This window comes from Phascolarctos cinereus, unplaced genomic scaffold, assembly GCF_003287225.1.
Source record: "Phascolarctos cinereus isolate Bilbo 61053 unplaced genomic scaffold, phaCin_HiC Scaffold_1;HRSCAF=81, whole genome shotgun sequence".
Taxonomy (NCBI): Eukaryota; Metazoa; Chordata; class Mammalia; order Diprotodontia; family Phascolarctidae; genus Phascolarctos; species Phascolarctos cinereus.
Window position 1 is genome coordinate 176,021,084 of NW_027555514.1, and position 22,375 is coordinate 176,043,458.

Consider the following 22,375-nt stretch of genomic DNA (forward strand, 5'->3'; position numbering starts at 1 on the left):
ATGTGTTGCTGTGGGAAGGGAGGGTGGGGATAGAGGGTGAATTATTGGTTGTTTGCTAGATAGATCAAAATACAAGATTTTTGATACCAGGCATTTTGGCTACATCAACCTCAAGGCAAATTGAAGATATCACAAAGAAAGAAGCCTGCTGTATTATGCAAATTACTGATTCACACAGTGGGAACTACACAATTGTTGGAATTTCAGCCCTTTACTTTTTTTTGGCAGGAAGGGCCCTCTTAGTTGGGGTTTGGGGGAGGTGGAGGAAGAACAGTTGAGAAGGATTGACTGGATAAGCATTGTAGAGCACAAGGGACTGTCAATTGGATAGCTTACTACTTAAACTAACCTAAGCCCCTTGTTTTCCAGAGTAATTAAGTGTTTCTTCACAGAAACAGGGTTCTTTAGCCTCCAGTAAGTCTGATTACAAATTTGGAATGAGGATAGAGTGGCAAACTTTACAATAACAACAAAAAAAATATGGGGGTTATCTAATTATCACAAGGAGTCCAGATGGACTGGAATAGCTGCCTCACCCTTAAGGGGACTGGGACCACAGGGGCCTTTACCTGGCACCATATGACATCACCACCACTGTCTAGTTTGGCAATGGACCCATTCCATTGCCTCTACTGTTCTTGCGATGGTTCCTATTCAGTCCTGTTCTTTCAAGGTTTCAGACCACTTAACCAGATCCATAGCTACTGCCCCGGAATCAGTTCAGATGGAGATCTTCTCTGCCTCATCCCCATGGTTTTCTCATATGTCAGCCCCACCTCCAGGAACTCAGCCCTGTAGAAGGACTTGCCAGAACCTCAATTCTCTAGGGTATTTCTTTTATCCAAATTAGTAGCTACTGAAGTTTAGTTGCTACTTCAGCCTCTCTCATACCATATGGAGACATTGGTTAACCAGGCAAAATTGTGTCCCAAAGGAGGCAGATTGTAACCCATCAGGCCAGCATAGGAAGGAGGGTTTCTGGACCCTCCAAGTTGTAGGATCCAAGATACAGGAGATGTTTCACAATTCGTGGCCCTGTGAGTCCTTTTCTTCCTTTAAGGAGTCTCCATTAAGTTCACTTTGGGGACTAATGTCTTCAGTAAATGGGTCAGTATTTTCTCAGCTGGGCTGGCTCTTTTCAGAATAGGGTAATCTCAGCTGATAGGTCAATTCACTGCTGAAAGGGGTCAAAGAGGTCACTTGGCTTCTGTACTGGTTCTGGTGGTCTTTGCTACTGACTCTCTTTGCTGAGAGGCTCTTGGAAGTTAAAGTCTATTCCATTCCTGGATACTCATTCACCCAAAACCAGCAATTCATTCACACATGTATCATACATAACCCTATGGATGGATAAAGTAGAAAATTCCTCTGCCCTCACCAGCAGCTCTTAGCAATCTTCCTCATCTTGTCAAGGAAGAGAGCAAGGGATGGTCTGCTTGAAGCATCTTTGTATGCATGTTTGATGCCTCAATGGCATTATCAGTTCTGATTCCTCAGTCAACCAGAAGACTCTTTAACTCCATAGTATAATTCATGTATTTACAGAGATATTAGGATCATAGGGGAAAAAAGAACATACAGCTCAAGAACTTGAAAAAACCTCAGGGATTGTCTAGTACAACTTTATAGTTAAATAAAGAAATGACACCTAAATATAAATGTCAGATCTGGGATTCAAATTCAGGTCCCATAACTCCAAATTTAAGTGGATGAATAAACACCAGGACTTGGTGAATGCTGGATTTCACAATTGTCAGGAATAATTCCAAGATCTGGAGCCTTAGTGTTTGGAGAATGTGATATTGACAGAAATAAGGAAATCAGGAATTCTTCATATGCTCAAATTTTCAGCTATATGCAGTATGCCATATCCTACCAAGTATTCCTAAATAAATTATACCATAATTATTCATGAAACTGGATTAATTTACCCCCAAAAGAAGATTGGCACTAAAACTTATGAAATCATTGTGACATGACATTTCAGTATCGAAGTGATACAAATATTTATTAATCACCTATTGTCTTCAAAGAATGCTGATAAACTTGAAATAATAAGGGAACCTTCTAACTTCTCAAGACATTTATGGAATTAGAAAAAAGCAAACATGCTTTCCATTCAAGCAATTAACAACTGTTATTTCTTTATGTAAGTATTTTGGTGAATATCAAGAAAGCAGGTAAGAAGTAAGTGTTGTGTGATCCAGCTGCTACAGAGGGAGAAAGTCTGAAAATTAGTTACCAGAAAGTATCTGGATTCAGTAAAACTTTGGGGGATCATGTGTCTTATAGGAAATATTGCTCCTCCCTTATTAAATTTCTGTAGTGGAAAGAATGCTTGACTATCTCCTGGTTAAACTTTGGCACATAGCCTGTAGAGTCACTGATCTAATGCTCCTCAGGTAGAGATTAAGATAATGTAGTCTAGACAATGTAGTAATTAGTTGGTTTTATGTGTATCATTATTTACATTAGCAGGGAACAACATATAATGATTAGGCATGTAGTTTGATACTCCTTGTTTGAAGAAGCATGCAAATAATGGCCTGTTTTCATTTGTTACTTTCTCTACAATGTATTTATTAAAGCATTTTTATAGGGAACTCTAGGAATAGTATCAGCAGGATAGCACTGAATATTTGACCACTGCTATAACCATAGTATATAGGACTATAACTCAGGAATGAAGTTTTTAAAATATATTGTAGAATTTCAATTTAATTCAACAGTTTTATAGAGCACCTGCTACATGCTTAGTCCTATAAGAGTGTGAAGGAAAAGCTGCCTATTTCACAAAGCATTCAAATTATGACAACTGAATCATAAGATTATAAAAGGTATAATCCCTGTTTCAAAATAGCCTCTTTTATAGGTTACAGAAATGATTACTGTCTTTTGTTTGTTTTTATTTTATTAATTTATTTTGAGTTATCAACAATCACTTCTATAAGCTTTTGAGTTTTAAATTTTTCTCCCCCTCCTCACCTCCCTCCCCAAGAAGGCATGTAATCTGATATGGGATATACATAAACATTACTATTAAACATATTTTCACATTAGTCATGTTGTAAGGAAGAATTAGAACCAATAGGAAAAACCGGAAGAAAAAGAAAACAAAACAAAACAAGAAAAAAAAAGAGCAAATAGTATGCTTCCATCTGCACTCAAACTCCATAGTTCTTTCTTTGGATGTGGATAGCATTTTCCATCATGAGACTTTTGGAGATGTCTTAGATCCTCGCATTGCTGAGGACTGTGTCTATCAAAGTTAGTCATCGCACAAAGTGGCTGTTACTGTGTACAATGTTCTCTTGGTTCTGCTCCCTTCACTCGGCATCACATCATAAAAGTCTTTCCAGGTTTTTCTGAAGTCTGCTTGCTCATTATTTCTTATAGCACAATAGTATTCCATAATATTCATATAACACAACTTGTTTAGCCATTCCCCAAATGATGACCATCCCCTCCACTTCCAATTCTTTGCCACCAGAAAAAGCTGCTATAAATATATTTGTACATGTGGGTCCTTTTCCCATTTGTATGATCTCTTTGGGATACAGCCCTAGAAGTGGTATTGCTGGGTCAAAGGGTATGCACGTTTTTTATAGCCCTTCAGTAATAGTTCCAAATTGCTCTCCAAAATGGTTGGATCACTTCACAACTCCACAAACAATGCATTAATGTTCCAATTTTCCCACATCTTCTCCAATATTTATCATTTTCCTGTTTTGTCATGTTGGCCAATCTGATAGGTGTGATGTGGTACCTCAGAGTTGTTTTGATTTGCATTTCCCTAATCAATAGTGATTTAGAACATTTTTTCATGACTATAGATGGCTTTAATTTCTTCATCTGACAACTGCCTCTTCATATCTCTTGACCATGTATCAGTTGGGATACTGTCTTTTTAAGAGCATAGCTTTAGATGGAATGTTGAAAAAAGGCAATTTGTTCTGGCTACATAAGTATTTCCTATTAGTTACAAAAATTATTCATTTTCAATTTTTTATGGTGTAAGTAGGGAGACTAGGTGTATATATCAAAAATGTTTAAGGAACAATAGAACTATATGATGACATGCAAAAGTAAATTCTCCATTCTTCATCTGAAGCTACTATTATATCATAGAATCATAGAATATTTAGAGGTTGGAGAGATCTCAGAAGTCACGCAGTCCAATTTGTACCTGAACATGAATTCTCTCTACAAAATACCTAACTAGTGGTCATCTAGTTCTTTAAAATCAGATATTAAACCAGGTCAAAAGCTTTAATATATGATGGTCTAGTCCAGAAGTGTCAAAAATATGGCTTTCAAGGGGTGGCAAGGTGACACAATGGGTAGAGCTCCGGCCTTGAAGTCAGGAGGACCTGAGTTCAAATCCGGTCTCAGACACACAACACACAGCATGTATTAGCTGTGTGACCCTGAGCAAGTCACTTAACCCCAACTGCCTAGCAAAAAGCAAAACAAAAACAAAAACAAAAACAAAAATGAAAGGTAGCCTTCTGGCTATGTGGGGACCACAGCAGTCCCAAATGCAGCCTGAATCAGATTAAAATGTGATTGGCAAATGTTAACAAAATAAATAAAAAATGCAATAAAACATAGATATCATGTTTAAAAAACTAAGTCAATATGCAGTCCACAGGGATCATTATTTATTTTTCAGTGGTCCCCACCTCCATTTGAGTTTGACACAATTGGTCTAGCCCATAGCTCTTCATTTTGTCTATGATAGCATGAAAGTCTTGCTATATCTAATTCATGCCTCTGCTCTATAAGTCTAATGACTCTGCACCCCCAGCAAAAAAAATTTGTATGATTTGTTCTCTTTTAAAATATTTTAATAGTTTTCCAGATAACATTTATACCCAACACTTCCTCCTCTTTTAAAAAAGAAAACCAGTTAAGAAAGTACAATTGACGCGGTGACCATGTCTGACAGTTTATGCAGCCTTTCAAACTTGTAGCACTCTACTTCTCTACCAAATGGAGAGTTGTATTTCTTTTCTCTGAGGCCAAGCTTAGTGACTGCTAAGAGTTCATCTCAATTTTAGTATTCATTTTTTAAAAATAAAGTTTATTAATGTTTTTTTATATCACAATCATTTCTGAATATACTGTTTCCTTTCTTCCTTTTCTCACTAGAACTGAAGCCTCTTTTGTGACTGTAAAAAGGAATTTAGTTTTCTTTCAGCTCAGTTTATATAATTACCAATATTAAGATATTAATATACACCTGGTGATCCTTTTACAAAGTGTGAATATTTTTCTCTGAGTGCATCAGAAGGTGAAACTTCATTAGTTCATGGAGCCTTGCCTTGCTTCTTTAAGATCCTTAAAAGATAGTTCCATAATCAGTTTGAAGGTAACTCTAGTAGAATGTAGCAGTGAAGGAAGAACCCAGACCCTGAGAGGGAATTGCCCTTGGGGAAGAAGGGGGGGGGCAAGAAAGGGAGATTTCTCCTTCCTCCTTATCTCCATAGCACTAGCATCTTGAAATAAAGACATTCACCCTGGGTCTCCATAGCCATCAGCTTCACACTCCACTGAGATACTCTGCTGGGGGTACTATTATTCTCTTTTAGAAAGACAAGGGGTATACTTAGCACAGCAGCAGCCCTTCTTCCTCCACACTGGTCAGCTATGATCCCCGGTTCCCCCACAACCATGTTAAAAGGACCCATGGTTGGCACTGATCTTAGCACCACTTAATCCCCTGTGGGAGTCTTCCAACTTGGGAAAGTGATCATTGCTAATGACTAAGGAAACAGGACCACCTCAAGCTATGCCACCTTCACTGACACAGAATGTTTAATAGGTGATGCTGCAAAAAAAAAATCAAGTTGCAATGAACCCCACCAATGTAGTTTTTGATGCCAAATGTCTGATTGGTCACAGATTTGATGATGCAGTTGTACAGTCAGACATGAAGCACTGGCATTTCATGGTGGTGAATGATCATCAATGAGCCAACTGCTGCTATTGCTTATGGCTTGGACAAAAATGTTGGTGCTGAGAGAAATGTGTTGATCTTTGACCTTGGAGGTGGTACTTTTGATGTCTCCATTCTTACTGTTGAAGATGGCATCTTTGAGGTCAAGTCCACAGCTGGGAACACCCACTTGGGTGGGGAGGACTTTGACAACCACTTGTGAATGGGCAAAGCATATCCTCTCTTCTAGTACCCAGGCCAATATTGAGATTGACTCCCTCTATGAAGGTATCAATTTCTATACATCAATCATCTGACCCAATTTTGAAGATCTGAATGCTGATCTCTTCCATAGCACACTGGACCCTATGGAAAAGGCCTTAAGACACACCAAGCTAGATAAATCACAGATCCATGACATCATCTTGGTGGTTGGTTCCACTCGCATCCCCAAAATCCAGAAGCTTCTGTAAGACTTCTTCAATGGCAAGGAGTTCCACAAGAGTATCAATCTTGATGAGTCTGTTGCCTATGGTATAGCTGTCCTGGCTGCCATTTTGTCTGGAGATAGATCTGAGAATGTGCAGGACTTATTGCTGTTGGATGTCACTCCTCTTTCCCTTGCAATTGAAACTGCTGATGGAATTATGACAGTTCTGATCAAATGTAATACCACGATCCTCACCAAGCAGACACAGACCTTTACCACCTATTCAGACAACCAGCCTGGTGTGCTTATTCAGGTTTATGGAGGTCAGAGAGCAACGACCAAGGACAACCACCTGCTTGGCACGTTTGAGCTCACAGGAGTCTCCCCAGCACCCAGGGGTGTTCCTCAGATTGAAGTAATATTTGACATTGATGCAAATGGCATCCTCACTGATCCTGCTGTAGATAAGAGCACAGGCAAGGGGAACAACATCACCATCACCAATGATAAAGGCCATCTGAATAAAGAAGACATTGAGCATATGGTCTAGGAGGCTGAGAAATATAAGGCTGAGGATGAGAAGCAGAGAGACAAGGTATCTTCCAAAAATTCTCTTGAATCTTATGCTTTCAAAAGGAAAACTACCACAGAGGATGAAACATTGCAAGGCAAAATTGGTGATGTAGACAAACAGAAGATCCTTGACAAATGTAATGAAATAATCAACTGGCTGGATAAGAACCAGACTGCTGAGAAGGAAGAGTTTCAGTATCAGCAGAAAGAATTGGAGAAGATCTGCAACCCCATCACTGCTAAGCTGTACCAAAGTGTAGGGGTATGCCAGGAGGCTTGTCTGGTGGGCTCCCAGAGGGTGGAGCAGCCCCATCTGGAGGTGCTTCTGGACCCACCATTGAAGAGGTTGACTAAGTACACCAGAAGAAAGAGCATTCCACACAGCTTTCCAAAAATTGGAAGACTCAAATTTGTAGCCAAGGTAGTAGTGGTTTAGAACTAACATTTAAGCTGCTGTGAAAATCTGGGCATTCTGAATACTTAAATGTATGCAGAGGGAGAGAAGTGAATAACATTGTACTTTGTCAGTACTGTAAACAAGTGGAAATGCAATAGAATCAAATCTAATTAAAAGTGGCACCATAAAAAAAAAAAAGAAAGAAAGAAAAGGGATTATTACCTGACAGAAACTACTTCATCCCTGCTTCCTTGGAACCTTAGCTCTAGCCATTTCCCAAGCTTGCAACCTAAGTGTTATCCTTAACTCCTTACTCACCACCTCCCTCCCACAATATGCAATAAGTTGTTGAATTTTGATAATTCATAAGGTCATAAATACAATCTCTTGTGTATCTCCCCTTCTTTCCTCTGAAACTGCAACCACTCTGGCACCTCATACCCTGACTATTACAATAACCTGCTCCTTGGTCTCCCTGCTTCAAGTCTCTTTCCACTCCAATCTAGACTCCTTTCAGTCATCAAACTGGTCTTCCTAAAGTATAGGTTTGACTACGTCATTCCCTAGTCAATAAACTCCAGTGGACTCCCCATCACCTCCAGCATCAAATACAGAATCCTTTGTTTGGTGTTCAAGGCCCTTCATAACCTGCCTCCCCTCCACTTTTCAGTCTTCTTACACCTTAGACTATCCCACCTCTCCATATACTCTGCGGTCCAGTAACATTGGCCTCCTAATCTCCATCTCCTAGGTTTCTTGGCTTCCTTCAAGTATTACCTGAAGTGTTATCTACTACAAAAAGTCTTTTCTAGTCCTCCTTAAGCTTTGATTCTTCCCTCTAAGACTACATACAGTTTATTCTGTATATTTCTTGTTATACACAGTTGTTTTTATTTTGTCTTCTCCATTAGGCTATGAGCTCTTTGTGATTAAAGACTACTTTTTGACCTTTCTTTGTGTCTCCAGCACTTAGCAGAGTACCTTAAATATTGTAGGCACTTAATAAATGCTAGTTGACTGACTGAAAGAACAAAGGTTTAACCTTTCTCCTAATCTGATTTTCCATTAATATACTAAGGAAAAAAACATTTTAAGCAAAAACAACCTATACAGGATCTTATGTAACATTGTATTCCTTGCAACATTTTATCCTTGTAGTTTCCAGCCTCTCTGCCAAGAGGAGGTTATATGTTTCATTATCTTTTCTCCAGAACTATTGTGTGCTTTTCAGTTATTCAGAGTTAGGCTACTTTTTCTTGAACTTTTCACTTCCACTGTTGTAATCATTTTGCATATTCTTTTATTGGCTCTGTTTATTCAATACATTTCTTTCCACAAGTTTCTGAATTTCTCACATCTCTTATTTTTACTGTATGATAATATTCCATCATATTCATGGAGATTAATTAACAATCATTTATTAAGTACTTACTATGTGCAAGTCACTATGCTAAGCTCTGCAGATATAAAGAAAAGTAAAAACAAGATCTCTAATGTCGAGGTGCTCACATTCTAGTGGGAAAGACAACATGCAAATGACTATATAACAAACAATAAAAAGAGGGAAAAGTTCAGAAAAACCAACCAAGATATGAGAAAAATCTGACATTATATGCAGTGTTCCACATCCATAGTTCTCCACTTCTGCAAAGAAGTGGGGTAAGGTATTCAAGCACCACCCTTGGTCATTACAATTTCTTAGCCCTAAATTTTGATTGTTTCATTGTCATCCTTTCCATTTAGATTGTTGTAGTCACAAATATCATTTTCAAAGTTCTGCTCACTTCACTTTTCATTACTTCATGTCTTCTCATGCTTCTCTGTATTTATTATCATTTCTTACAATGCAATCATATTCCATTACATCTATGTATCAGACCTTGCTTGGCCATTCTCTAATCAATGGACATCTGTTTTTTATTTCTTTGCTACTCCAAAAAATAGAAGCTGCTGCAAATTTTCTGGTGAATATGGGTCCATGCTTTTTGTCATTAGATGGTGGTTATTGTTATTATTATTGATATTATTACTATTACACTAGGTTTATCTCAGTCTTAATATTGAAGTGAAAGAGATCTTTAAAGGATTGGCTTGAAGGTGGCTTGAAGTCAACAAGAGGAAAGTTGCCATTCTCTCTAGGTGGCTCATCTAAAGTGAGTTATCTTAGGCCAGGTCCCAGCTGCCAGACATTTACAGTGTGAAAAATAGCTATAGCACTAGTTAGCAGAAGAGCATAGACACAAAACATCTTTGGTCTCTCAGATAAGTTCAGTTCAGTTTTTAAAAAGCCCCAAATACTATTTCAGTTAAAAACAAAACAAAACAAAACATGATGCCTGAGCAGGAGATAAATTGTTAATTTAATGACAGAAATTGTTAATACCAAATGCAATATGGACTGCCACTCCCTTAAATGTTCCTTATAATGTCAAAATTTCAGTAATGTTCTTATATTCCTACTCTTAAAATATTTACTCTTGATTAGGTTGTGATGAACCACACCCTAGTTACTCCCAACCATAGATTTTAAACTTGTAAAGAACCCAGCTGGATTAGGTTAGAAACTGGATCTCAGCTTCTAATGTCCTTGCCCTCTTCCATTGTAATTCATGGCATTAAGAGCAAAAGAGCCACAAGGAAGTGGCTTTCCTTGCCCCAGTTGCTAAGGGCCACTGGCATCTCATAACCAAGCCTTACTCCATACTCCCTTACTGCCTCCTCCAGCTGTAGTCTGAGCTTTTGCATGGGTCTTGGAGTTGGGAAATCCACTGTGCTCTGCACCCATGGGATAGCTCCAGGGTATCCTATCTCAATTAAAGATGCTGTATTCCTCAATTCACAAATTTATTTCAGGACTTGACAATGAAAATAATGCTAGAAGAGGCAGCTAGGTGGCTCAGTGGATAGAGCACTGGCCCTCAAAGGCCCAAAGGACCTGAGTTCAAATGTGACCTCAGACCAGACACTTGACACTTACTGGCTGTGTGACCCTGGGTAAGTCACTTAACCCCAATTGCTGAAAAGAAAATAATGCTAGAGTTTTGGTTTTGTTTTCTTGGTGAAGAAAAGTAACACCTGTTTCTATAGCTTCCCCTTCTTCTTGCTGCATAGAACAGAAGGACAACAAGAGAAGAATAACTGATCATAAGCTAAAGGTTAAAGGGCAAGGGAGTGGGGGCAACAGGTTAGTTGTGGCCAAAAGAGGTCATACATCCCTGCCTGTGACAAGACAGCCAGGACTAAGTTCAGTGGCCCAGGATGAACCAAGACTCTTTGTCCACGCAGAAACAACAGCACATTCCTACATGCTAGGAGACACAAGTCCCCTATTCCTCCAGTTACTGTGTTGATACAGTGGAAAGAGCATTAGCTCTGGAGTTGGAGGACCTATTTCAAATCATGTTCCTGATATTTATTACTTGTGTGACCTTGGGCACATAACTTATCCTCCTTGGGGCCTGCAAAATGAAGGGTTTGTTCTAGATGGCTTTCAAAGTCCATTGGCTTTAGTCCCATGATTCTGTGCCCATTGTCCCCATCAATGACCTGATGACCAATCCTCCTACAAGTGTAAGTTGAACATCCTGAGGAACTGGGTTGTTCCACTCTTCTGTTCTGTTGTTCAGAGGAGAGCTCAAGCTGTACAATTCCTAGGACTCCTAGGCCAAAGCAGCTTGAATATTGTCTGGGTGACTTGCAGGGTCTGAGAGAACCGTGGGCTCACAGCATTGCTAGGTAAATGTTTTGTATGTTTACTATCTAGAGTTAATTGTGTTTGTTTTATTTGCTTGTTGTTACTTGTTTTGCTCCTATGCCAGGAACAAAGGCTGTATGCATAATTTAATTTATACATAATTGTGTATCTGCTTCTGCAGAAAGTCAACACCATTATCAGCACTGTTATTGACACCTACTGAAATATGGCAAGGGAAGTTTCAATTGTTTAGATCCACAAATTTATATGCCTCTTGGTATGGGCTATCCATAGAGGGAGGCAGTGCTGAGGGTTTAAAGGTCTCATGTTTCTGAGAACCAGAGAGTGCATCCCCTACTGCCACCTACTAGGAGACATACAAACTGCCAGAGCCAGTGTGTCAGACTTGGTAGTAAATCATAAGTATGACCTGCTGGCTAAATTTAAAAAAGAAGAAAAAAAGATGAAGCAAAACAAAATGCTCAGCAATGGGGAAAGCCCTAAGGATTAGGAAGAATGTAAATCTGAGAAGCCCAGAGAGATATAGGAAAAGAGAAGGATGTATTTCCTAACAGGAAGCAAAACCAAAACACTCCTAGAAGTGCTAAAAACTCACATCCCTAGGGCTTCTATTCACTTACTTTACTTAAGAAACACTGAGCTAAAACATGGCTCTGGGTTTTGGGCAGAGCAGCTGGGTGATACTCTTTGTCTCTTCATTCACCTAGCAAGAAAAAACTTTGGCACTATGGAATATGAAAGCAGTATGGGAATGCTAGAAAAGAGTGGAAGTAAGAGGGTAGGGTGGGGAGGAAAGGTGGGGAGGAAAGCTGGTCACTCTTTATTTTGAATATGTCTTCATTCATTTTGCAGTCTGAAAAAATGTTTCTAAGAACAATTCACTTCAGTACAGCCAATCCATTAGTAACAGCTTGTTTGGTTTTGTTTTGCAAATATGTTTTCATAAAGTACCTTTCTGTTAAGTAAAATTTTAACAAAATTATAACAGTATCCTTTGGGTTTCACTTTGATACTTTTGTAAGGGAAGTGGGGATGTGATTTCTTCCTCACCCAGCTCAGCTAATGTAATCACAAATGTAGTTACATATGATGAAGTTATAAATGTTCCAATAAGATGAGTTTATACCCCATGATCCCTTTATGAGGTACAAGCCTTTCTCATTGGATCAAGAAGATAATAGCTTGATCAACTGAACAGACAAGTTAACTGAGCTGGGGCTTTAAATAACTAGAGGAATTTCAGCAATTATCTGGTCCAGGAGTGGAAGAATTCCAGTTCCAAGTTCTTTCAGGTCAGTTCAAGAATTGGAAACAGTAGTGAAGGAAGCAGGCCCTGAGAAGAATGGATTCTGGGGAAAGCCATTTTTGACTAATTTTTTACTTTCTTCCTTCTCAATCCCCACAACAGAACATAGCATTAGAGAGACTAGGCCAGTAAAAGACTATGAGAGAAGAAAGAGATAGGACAGATGGGTGCAAGAGACCCAAAAGAGACCAAAGATTTTAATTCCCTTTGCTGAAGAGACATGCCAGCTTTAGACTTTAGAATGAGCAGTGCCAACTGGCTTGAGAATACTTCCCTTTGTTACATTTCCAACATATGAATGAAAATGAATGGAGGGGGAAAAATCATTAAGCATTTACTATGTACCAGATACTGCACTAGAGGCTGGTTACACAAAAATTAAAAGAGACAGTCTTTGACTTGGTCAAGGAGCTTACATTCTAGTAGGGGAAGACAACAGATAAGGGGTGACTAGGAAATGGAGTTTTGTTCTGGGGAAGTACAAACATATAAATGACCTGGGTATTTCACTGGATGACTGGATGGGCTGTGAAGATGAAGTATGGTAGAAATAATGGACAAAATATGCTAGTTTGTACATACTCATTGAAACAATCAATAGTATAAAGCCCTGGGGTGGGAGCTTGAAAAATGAGTATATTAACTTTCCCAGGGACTGGGGCATAGTTTCTGAAAGACATCACGTATGGAAATCTAAGTCTCAGGTCTAGCATAGGGATAGGGGAGGCAGTAGGGGTGGGGAAAAGTAGGCCCAGCAACAGCAGGCAGATGATGAGATAGACTGGGTGGATGACTGGATGGAATATAAAAAGCTCTGGCTTGTGTCTTACTACCAGTGCAATTTGAGTCTGATCCTATTCTTTCCATAGGCATTGTATGTAATTGTGGGAGATTGTATCCCAAACTTTTTTTTTGAGGAGGGGGTGGAATGTTTTAAACAAATTTTTCTTACTATACCAGCTTATTTTTACTAAAAGCTAATTAAGTCTACTGACTGTTAATGGGAAACACACTGGCAGAGGCTCAGGAGCTACAGTATTAGAATTAGCCTCTCATAGCATTAGCCTAGAACCTGAGAATAGAAGGTACTCCTCTGTGATCTAATGTGCCAGTGTGAATGTGAGCTAGTAGCAGAATTCCTAGAGAAGGTGTTATATTTTGATGGACCATGATTTCATCTGCTCAGGATCTTCCTCCAGTAGTTTAGATCCCAATTCCTAAACTTTTATGAATTTTGTTCATACCTTTTAATAAATTATTCGGAGATAATCATTCAATATATTGGGGACATTCCTCTTGTTCTTTTATCATTTGTTTATTTATTTGTTAATGTATTAATTTATTTCTCTATTTATTCTTTCACCTATCTGTTTATTTATTGTGGCCTGATACTCTGTTCTAGTTTTATTAATCTTTCATAGCTTCAAGTGCAGCATTTTGACTTGTCCATCTTCACTTCCACTGTCGGATGTCATGTATCGTCGGTGATGTCTTTCTGTTTTAACAAAGGAATAATCCAAAGGTTCTCATTTATTGATTCACCACTTTCCTTGGGGAGAAAGTGCCAGAATACTGAATGATCTAAATATGATATAACAAACGAAAAATGGACAAAGGTACACACAGTAGGACAGAACAAATTAGCTTCGATACCTCTGAAAGATTAGGGGGAGGGGGATTGTTGCATATCAAGCTTGGGTGGGAAATACTTATAGATATCCAAAAGAGTCAGATCATATTAGAAGGGAATAGAGTTAGATGGAGTGCAGAAGAGAATAGTAAGCAACTATAGGGGCTATTTTGGGATTCCAGTTTAGTGTTTACCCATAGAATGCCTCATTGGAGCATCCTTCCTTATTAGAACTCCTGAGTATCCCTACCCTCTATAATGCTGTAGTTAACAAAGGACAGTAATTATGCTTCAGGAAACCCAAATTTTACAAACTTTTAAAATGTATTAATTCTAACACATTTCAGCAGGCTCCTTCCATTGATCCTATGGACTTTTATGACAAGATACTAAAGGTAGGGAGAAAATTTCAGGCATTAACAACACTGAAAAAATGTGAGAACATTAATAGCTAACAATCTGTATGCCTACTCTCCAATCCATGTAGACCCTTTATGGTAGTCATCCATGCACAAGTTAAAGGCATAGATATTAGTAGGAAACAAGAAAGCTTTCAAAATAAATATTCCCCAGTGGACCACATGTACAGTAGAGATTAGAAGATCCTATTGTTTGTCAACATTTGATTCAGTATTTGATTTAATAGAACAAAATACATTCTTATAGGTTCTTTTACAATAAGGTATCTACTTTATTGTAATACATCAATGATTTATAACGTTTAAAGATTCTCATAACAAACATAAGGTGAGGTATAAAACTGGGAGATGTAAGCTCGCCAAATATATTATCTAATGCAATTGAGAAGAATTAGCATGGTTGAAGAGCGATTCCTTGTAAATGGTGAGACTGTCCAGATACTCACATTTGTGGAGAACTTTGTATGGATTGCATTAAACCCCACAATGGTGCAGGTCCTCTTGGAAGAGACACAGAATGAGTTGAATGAGTTTGGTCTCTCCAAAGGAAAGACTGGAAGAATATTGCTTAGATTTTAACTATTTTGAATGAACATCCTTAATAGTTTGTCTATGAGTATATGTACATGCATATGTAGATACATATATTTATATATGACAAACTCAGTTGACTATGAACTGACTGAAGCTGATCTGGCCTCTGTTTCCTGGGAGTACTCAGTCCCAGCCTCTGATTATTTTGTAAATCTCCCAAACTCTTACCTCTAGAGATCCCCAAGCTTTCTCTATGGACTTTCACTTGTTATGCAAAACAATTTACTTAGTGAAATAGTGAGAAGCTCCTGAACCCTCCAACCTGCAGCCTGCCATTCCCTCTCCCTTAGTACACTATATATATAAAATTCCTGTTCCCAACCCCCTTCTCAGGTACCCCAGTACTTGCTGTGTGGCACCCTCAAGCTACAACTCACTTTGCGCTGATTAAAGACCTCCATTTTGCTATATTGGCTGTTTTCTCTCTAATTCAGGCTGATAGATGGATATGTATATGTGTGTATATGCATATGATTTTGGCTTATCAATACACTCACATCATTTTAAACATACTTTACTTTCTGGTTCTAGTGGAACTTGCATTTGCAGGAACATTGAGGCAGTGTTACCATAAGCAAATTATAACTCAAAAGCAAGATAATAATTTAGATAAACCCTTGTATTTTGGAATACAGATAGATGCTCTTCTTCCAAACCCAACTGTTTTTCTACACAGGTCGTATTCCCTGACTAATTATTAAACTGCACTTTGCCTTTCAGATGCAGCTGGATGTGATGTTTATACAGATTCAATTTAGAACAAAATCCTTTGGTCCTCTTGCTTTGTGTGGCATAACTCTGTGGTGACGGCAGATGATGGGGCACGGTTTTAATGACGCTTACCATTTGAAAGGGTTTCAAGTTCTATTTCAGGTCCATTTCAAGCAATAGATTCTGCTGAAACTAAACATTGAGCAGGGACTAATGCCCGAAACAGCTAAAAACTATGGGAATATTAGCATCTCAGAATTCCATTCATAGTTTTACTGCAAAGGATAAACATTTGTTAGCTCAGTAAGACTTTTTAATCTTAATTGTAAATATTAATATTCCAAAGTACTGATTAACTTGAGGCTGGGGGTGTGACATAAAAGTTAGGTGAAATTTGAAATAGAGCAAAAACCCAATTGCTAATGACAAGTCCTGAAGTAGTCTTGTAGTCCTGGCTTGTTCAGATCAAAATTTTCCATTTTGAAATTTTTGCTGCATTTCAATTGCAGTTTTTCTTTTTCTCCAGGAAATCCTGCTTAGCACTAAGTAGAGAATGAGTTAGAGACATTGCTGAGACATTGGCCACCATTTTTTTGTTTAATTTCTGTCAAATTAGATTGTAGTTATAGCAGAGATTAACCTGCCTCCAAGATTCCTTGCAACAAGAGGAAATCAGCTGGTGTATGTCTGCCCAATGCTTAAAAGTAGCAGAAATGCTAACTTCAGAATTCCCTACCCCAAAGAATAGACAATGACAATTGACATTTATGGATCATTTCAAGTTTTACAAAGTACTTTCCTCACTACAAACCTGAGGGATAGGTAGCTCAAGCAGTATCATCACAAGCTTTAAAATGAAGTGATTGAGGTGAAGATTTGCCAGTGTCACACATCTAAATAAATGCTAGCTTTCTTGACTCCAGTTGGAGTTTTCTTAGCAAAGATACTGATGTGGTTTGCCATTTCCTTCTCCAACTCATTTTACAGATGAGGAAACTGAAGCAAACAGGGTTCAGTGACTTGTTCAGGGTCACATAGCTAATAAGTGCCTGAGGCTGGATTTGAACTTGGGTCTTTCTGACTCCAGGCCCAACACCCTATTTACTGCACCACCTAACTACCCACATATATATATATATATATATATATATATATATATATATATATATATATATATATATATATATGTGAAAGTATATATAAAAACTCTACAAATTAATTCATAGTAATTTTAGGGGGATCAGGAAAGAAAGAAGTAAATCTTGGAAATCCAAAGGGATATTAGGGAAGAATGAAGGATTCAATCAATTTTTAGTATTTCTACAAAGTTCCAAAACTTTATACAGCAGAGAACTAAAACAAATGGCAGAAAGGTAAAAAGAGAAGAATTTTGAAAATAGAAGAAAGAGCTTCCTAATAATCGGGTCGATACAAAAATGGAAAAGACTGTTTCAGTTGGTAATTTCTTTCTGGGGGAAATATTAAAGCAGAGATGTTGGACAAGGGATTCATTCCACTAGCTGTAAGATTCAATTTTTCTCTAGAAAGTTTTCTAGGAGGATCTGATATTGTTTCTCAAAATTATGAAATGAAATGCTTTCTGGATGACTTGATAAGCATGTGGGACAGGTAGCTTGGCCGAAAAAGGCAGGCCATTCATCAAAGGATGAACCTATTAAGGCCTTGCTGAGCAGGCAGGTAATTACCTGTAAGTCTTGTGTTCATGGGTTTTACTTGTCTTTGTATCAGGTGGCTTCAGAGAAATGTGGGGAGGGAATTTGTTCTGCCTGGACCTCTCTTAGGTGGCCCAGAGGGCAAAGAGGAGCTTTGTCCTGGAGCTCTCCAAAAAGCTCATGGGATTTTACTCTGTGAATTTACATCTCTAAGGCAAACAACCTCTCGACCTGGTGTCTGGCAGGAAGCTGCCTGTGCACACATTTCTCTGAGTGTACCTACCTCTCTGGGAACCTGGGAATTTTAATATTTTATTTGAACGTGGTTTGAAGGAAAATGCTACGAGGAAGATCATTGTCTGTGACCTCCCTGAGTGGGCTTCCTTTGTGGGACGTGCAAGAACTTCCAATAGAGGATTTGCTGTTCTTTGAAGTTGCCTGGGAAGTGACCAATAAAGGTTTGTAGTTCTTTTTTTTTTTTAAACCACTTACTTTTTTGGAAACAGATTAGAAATGATCATAACAAGAATTAATTTATTGGTGGGCTGTCAATAAAATATTCCAAAGATCTGACATTTTGTAGCAAATTTAGTTATTTTGGTAGGTAATGAAAATTTAAGTAAGTGATTAAATTTAAGTGGGGAAGAATTGAGCATCTTGGGACTAATTTAGGAGTATGTACATTTCAAGTAGGTACAGAAGCCAAGTGATTATAAGCAGAAAATGGAAATACCTAAAGTTTTGGGGATGCATCTGTGTATTTATTCTCCCCCTCCCAGAGGATTTCTTAGCCAGAAGAATAACTGAATGGCTTAACAGAGAGATTGCATCTAATCAGATCAAATTAGAATCTTGATCACTCCATTATTATTATTTATTTTTATTGTTAATTATCAATTTGTGAATTATTAAATATATTTCCTGATCATTTAAGATAAAAACCTGTTGAAGTAGGAAGAGCTATGTATTTAAATTTAAAAGATGGGCATTCCAAAACCAGCTTTACTCCTGTGTGACCTACCTGTGTAACCATGAACAAGTCATTTAGCCAGTCAGGCCTCTGTTTTGTCTTCTGTAAAATGAGAGGATTGGACTTGATATTCTCTAAGGTTCATTTCAGCTCCAAATTCTATTATCCTAATGAAAGTGGCAGCTAAACACTCATTCACTCTGGTCTACATAGGAAAATGTTGCTACTTACATGAAGACCATTAAAAGAAAAAAATAGGAAATAGGTATATTAACGGAGTGATCTACTAATTGTTACTAATACTAGTTTTCTTCTGGATTCCTAGAAAATGTGATTTATAATTTATAATGATTTTGTATTATAGAGATATCATAAACGATTACTAAATTAGTGGCTCCCTTAAGAAATGTTATAAAAAGACAATGAGAGAATATTGACAACAATATTAACAGTAAAATTTCAGTTCATTTCTTGATCATATTTAACGAATGTGTAGTTGAGGAAGATGTGTCTTCTACAAAATTTTGGAGACTGTTCTAAATCATTGATAGATAAATGGCAGTCAGAATCTGAGTAATTTGAAGATTTTTGCATGGTTGAAGATAATAGTAAATCACAACATTTCTATGCTCCCTTCCAGTCGTAAGTTCCATGATTTTATGGTACGATGGCAAGCAATAACAATTACTACCAGATATAAATTTAAGTCCTATAGTCTTATAGTGTCTATTTAGGATTTTCATCTTCAAACTGGCTTATAAATATTAATCCATCAAGGTTCCCATCAAAAATATAAATTTATAAATTAGTAAGTTCTACTTAATAGAAAGTAATGAAATCCTCTTAATAGCATACATTGTAATTCTCTAATGCATAGGGAGGTGGATCTATGGTTGGCAGAGTTGTGGAAAACTACAGATCTTTGCATTATAAGTTTTGTAATATCCATTTAAATGCTAATTGCTCACATTTGAGAGGAAGCATGGCATGATGGATAGAAAGTCAACCTTGGAGTCGGGAAGATGATTCCTTTGACACATAAGAAAGACATTTAAAATTTTAGTGTCATAGGCAACTCTTTAAAACTATTTTGGTCACTAATGAGATGCTGATGATCATGGCACAGGATGTTTTCACAGATCTGAGGGGAAAAAAAGATATTAACTTAGGACTATGTTGTGCTTTTAGGATTCTAAAGTGCCTTCTTTGAAACCTCATGGTGCAAATAGTGCAAATAAATGTTATTTTCTCAATTTTAAAGAGGAGGAAACTGAAGTTCAGAGAGATTGAGTGACTTGATTACTGTCATACAAATAATGAAAGACAGGAATTGGACCTAGGCCTCTCCTGAGTTCAAATCCCAACTTTTCTTCCACAACACCATGCAGGTTCTAACTCAGAGATACTTCAACACTTTCCGTCCAAAGTTCATGTTTTCACAGTCAATCTGTAGGGTACATCAATTCCAGGCCCATGCAGTGTGTGTGTGTGTGTTGGGAGTGGAAGGGGAGGGGAATGTTGCTGGCATTGGGCAAGAGCTCAGGGAGGTGGGGAAGAAGGAGGTGGCTCTGCCAGCTGAAATCAAAAGAAGGAGGTGATTTTATTTATTTTTTTTATTTTTTGCATCAGCAATCAGTCCATAAGTAACTCCCTCATCTTTCTTCCAACCCCCATTATTACCCAGGCTAAACCAATTCTGCCAACCATATCCCTCCATACAGATAGTATATTACTTTTCGGAGATATCAGGTCAGACAATCATTTAAGAAATGATTTTTATGCATGTATTATGTGCCAGGCACTGTGCTAAGCACTGGGGATACAAAGAAAGGCAAAAGAATAATTCCTGCCCCTAAGGAGCTCACATGCTAATGGATGAGACAGCAGTATAACGACTGTGTACCAACAAGATCTACCTTGCAGGCATGGTAGACAGTTAACAAAAAGACTCAGAGTCAGAATCAGAAAATGGAGTGTTTATGGGCTGGCAAAAATAAATGTAGCTAGATTCTTGAGTTTGTAGAATAAAAGGGAAAAAAAACTAGGAAGAAAAGAAGGGGTCAGCTTGTGAAGGGTTTTAAATGCCAACCAGAGAATTTTATATTTGATCCTGGAGGCAACAGGGACCCCCTTGAATTTAACAGGGCCAGGATTAGGGTGATCTCCATCCCTAGGACAAATTTCTCAACCTAAGCTTCAACAATGGTCTTTCCCTAGTTACTGCTCTGACAAATTCCTTCCTTTATAGTGTATATGTGATCAACAGCAAGCTTTTCAGGCTTTGAGCCACACTACAGATGATTTTGGGAAGTGAAAGGCATTTAGTCATTATGAAATCTTATTATTATTTACTAGTTGGGAAGATCAGGATCGCCCCATTAACACATCACCTCTATTGGATGGATCCATTCATAAGATTCTATGTTTTGTTTTGGAGTTAGCTGGAAAAAATGGCCCTATAGTTTGGGGAAATTGATATTATGCTTATGGTGATTGTTTTCCATAATTCCAACTATTCTTTCCATCACATATGGCCATAGTAGAGGTGAGAAAGTCATGACTATAGCCCCTGAGAGCATTTGTTGTAAGGGTTGTTTATCATACTTTCTTTTTTCAAACATAAAGAGGCACTCTCCTTCCTAATAATTTCCAGGTACATGGGGGTATGTGTATGTGGGGAAGCCAATGTAAAGTATTATTCTTATAGCAAACCAGACAAGGAACAAATCCTCATGATTACTAAGGGAATTAACTTGATAGAGATTTGTTTAATTGAATCCTAAATGATGAGTTCATTTGAATTAGAAAGAATGAAATAGTAAACTTAAAATTAATGAAACTGTTATAAACTTTTTTAAACAGTTGGTGGTATCTATACTGTAATCCAGACCAAGGCAAAAACAACTGCGGATGAATGGGGAGAAAATTATTGTCTGATTGGTCCATATTTTGAGCACAATATGAAGACCCAAGTGGAAGAGTGTGAGCCTCCAAACCCTGCAATTAAAAAAGCAGTGGATGCAATGAATTTGCATGGGTGTCAGGTACTGTGCTTCCCTTAGAAACTAAAAAAGAACAAAGAAAACATCCAGTTGATTTAGTATTATTTTGAGGTCAGTTGGGACATGAAGTCCCAACAGCTAAAGCCCTGTTACCTTTTCAATATTAAATTAGTAAAGATAATTTAGTAAAAACAATTTTTAAGGAAGTGAGTAAAGTTACATCCCCTATTGTAGAAGGAGCAATAAACTAATATAAGTTAGGTTAATTTTTTCCTAAAAGGTATTGAAACTATCCTTCAGATTAACTGTCTTGGACACTTAAGATCTCAGGCTGTTGATATCACTTCTGGTTGTTTGAGTACAAAATAACCACGAGGAGTTCTGAGTACTTGGCTGGTGAAAGACTATGGACAACTCAAGCAAGAGAGCTCAGCTTAGCTGAATCACCTTGAGATGTCCTCTGTGCCCTCCTTGTTGCATATCTTTCTCCCACTCTGGCTAGGTAAATGTCCTTTTGTTAGCCGTTGAATGAATTGAGTGTCTCATTTTGTTTCAGTATCAGACCTGAACTACCACAGAACTGGCCTGACACAGGCCCAGCCAGAACACCTATGGAAGTCTACTTAATCATATTAATGAGCTACCTTTTTTCACCTCCCCACAATGAAATTGCAATAGGTAGAAGACTGAACTGAGACTCAATTTTTGTATTACATCATTTTTAAAACTCCTACTAAACTTATGCTTCAGAATAGTCCTTTGGGAAAGGTAGTATTGCTCATTTTAAAAATATGATTTATAATAATAGAAGTCTGAAAGGTATTTTTCTTCATGCTCTTTATTGATTTATGAGCATATCATCAGAAGTGTCAGGAACAAAACATTTCCTGGGTACAAAGCATTCTAGGCAGTCTAGCTGAGGATCTAGGACAAATATTGCCATTTATATTCTTTCGTACAAAGAAGCAAATGTGAAATGCCAGTATAGACAATGTGCTATAGAATTTCAGAGACAGG

The 22,375-nt window shown here is 37.8% G+C and overlaps 1 protein-coding gene and 1 pseudogene across 1 annotated transcript in view; both read left to right on the forward strand.

Annotated features, from left to right (window-relative positions):
- The first annotated feature begins 5,673 nt into the window (after positions 1-5,673).
- LOC144455412 (heat shock cognate 71 kDa protein pseudogene) lies at positions 5,674-7,295 on the forward strand (annotated as a pseudogene).
- Positions 7,296-17,619: 10,324 nt separating this feature from the next.
- Positions 17,620-22,375, forward strand: part of GYS2 (glycogen synthase 2) — a 61,491-nt gene continuing 56,735 nt past the window's right edge. Inside the window, exons 1-2 of the mRNA XM_020994427.2 lie at positions 17,620-17,844; positions 21,219-21,400. Coding sequence (XP_020850086.1) covers positions 17,724-17,844; positions 21,219-21,400 — 303 coding nt within the window. The 5' untranslated portion in view covers positions 17,620-17,723. The remainder of the gene's footprint in view (positions 17,845-21,218; positions 21,401-22,375) is intronic.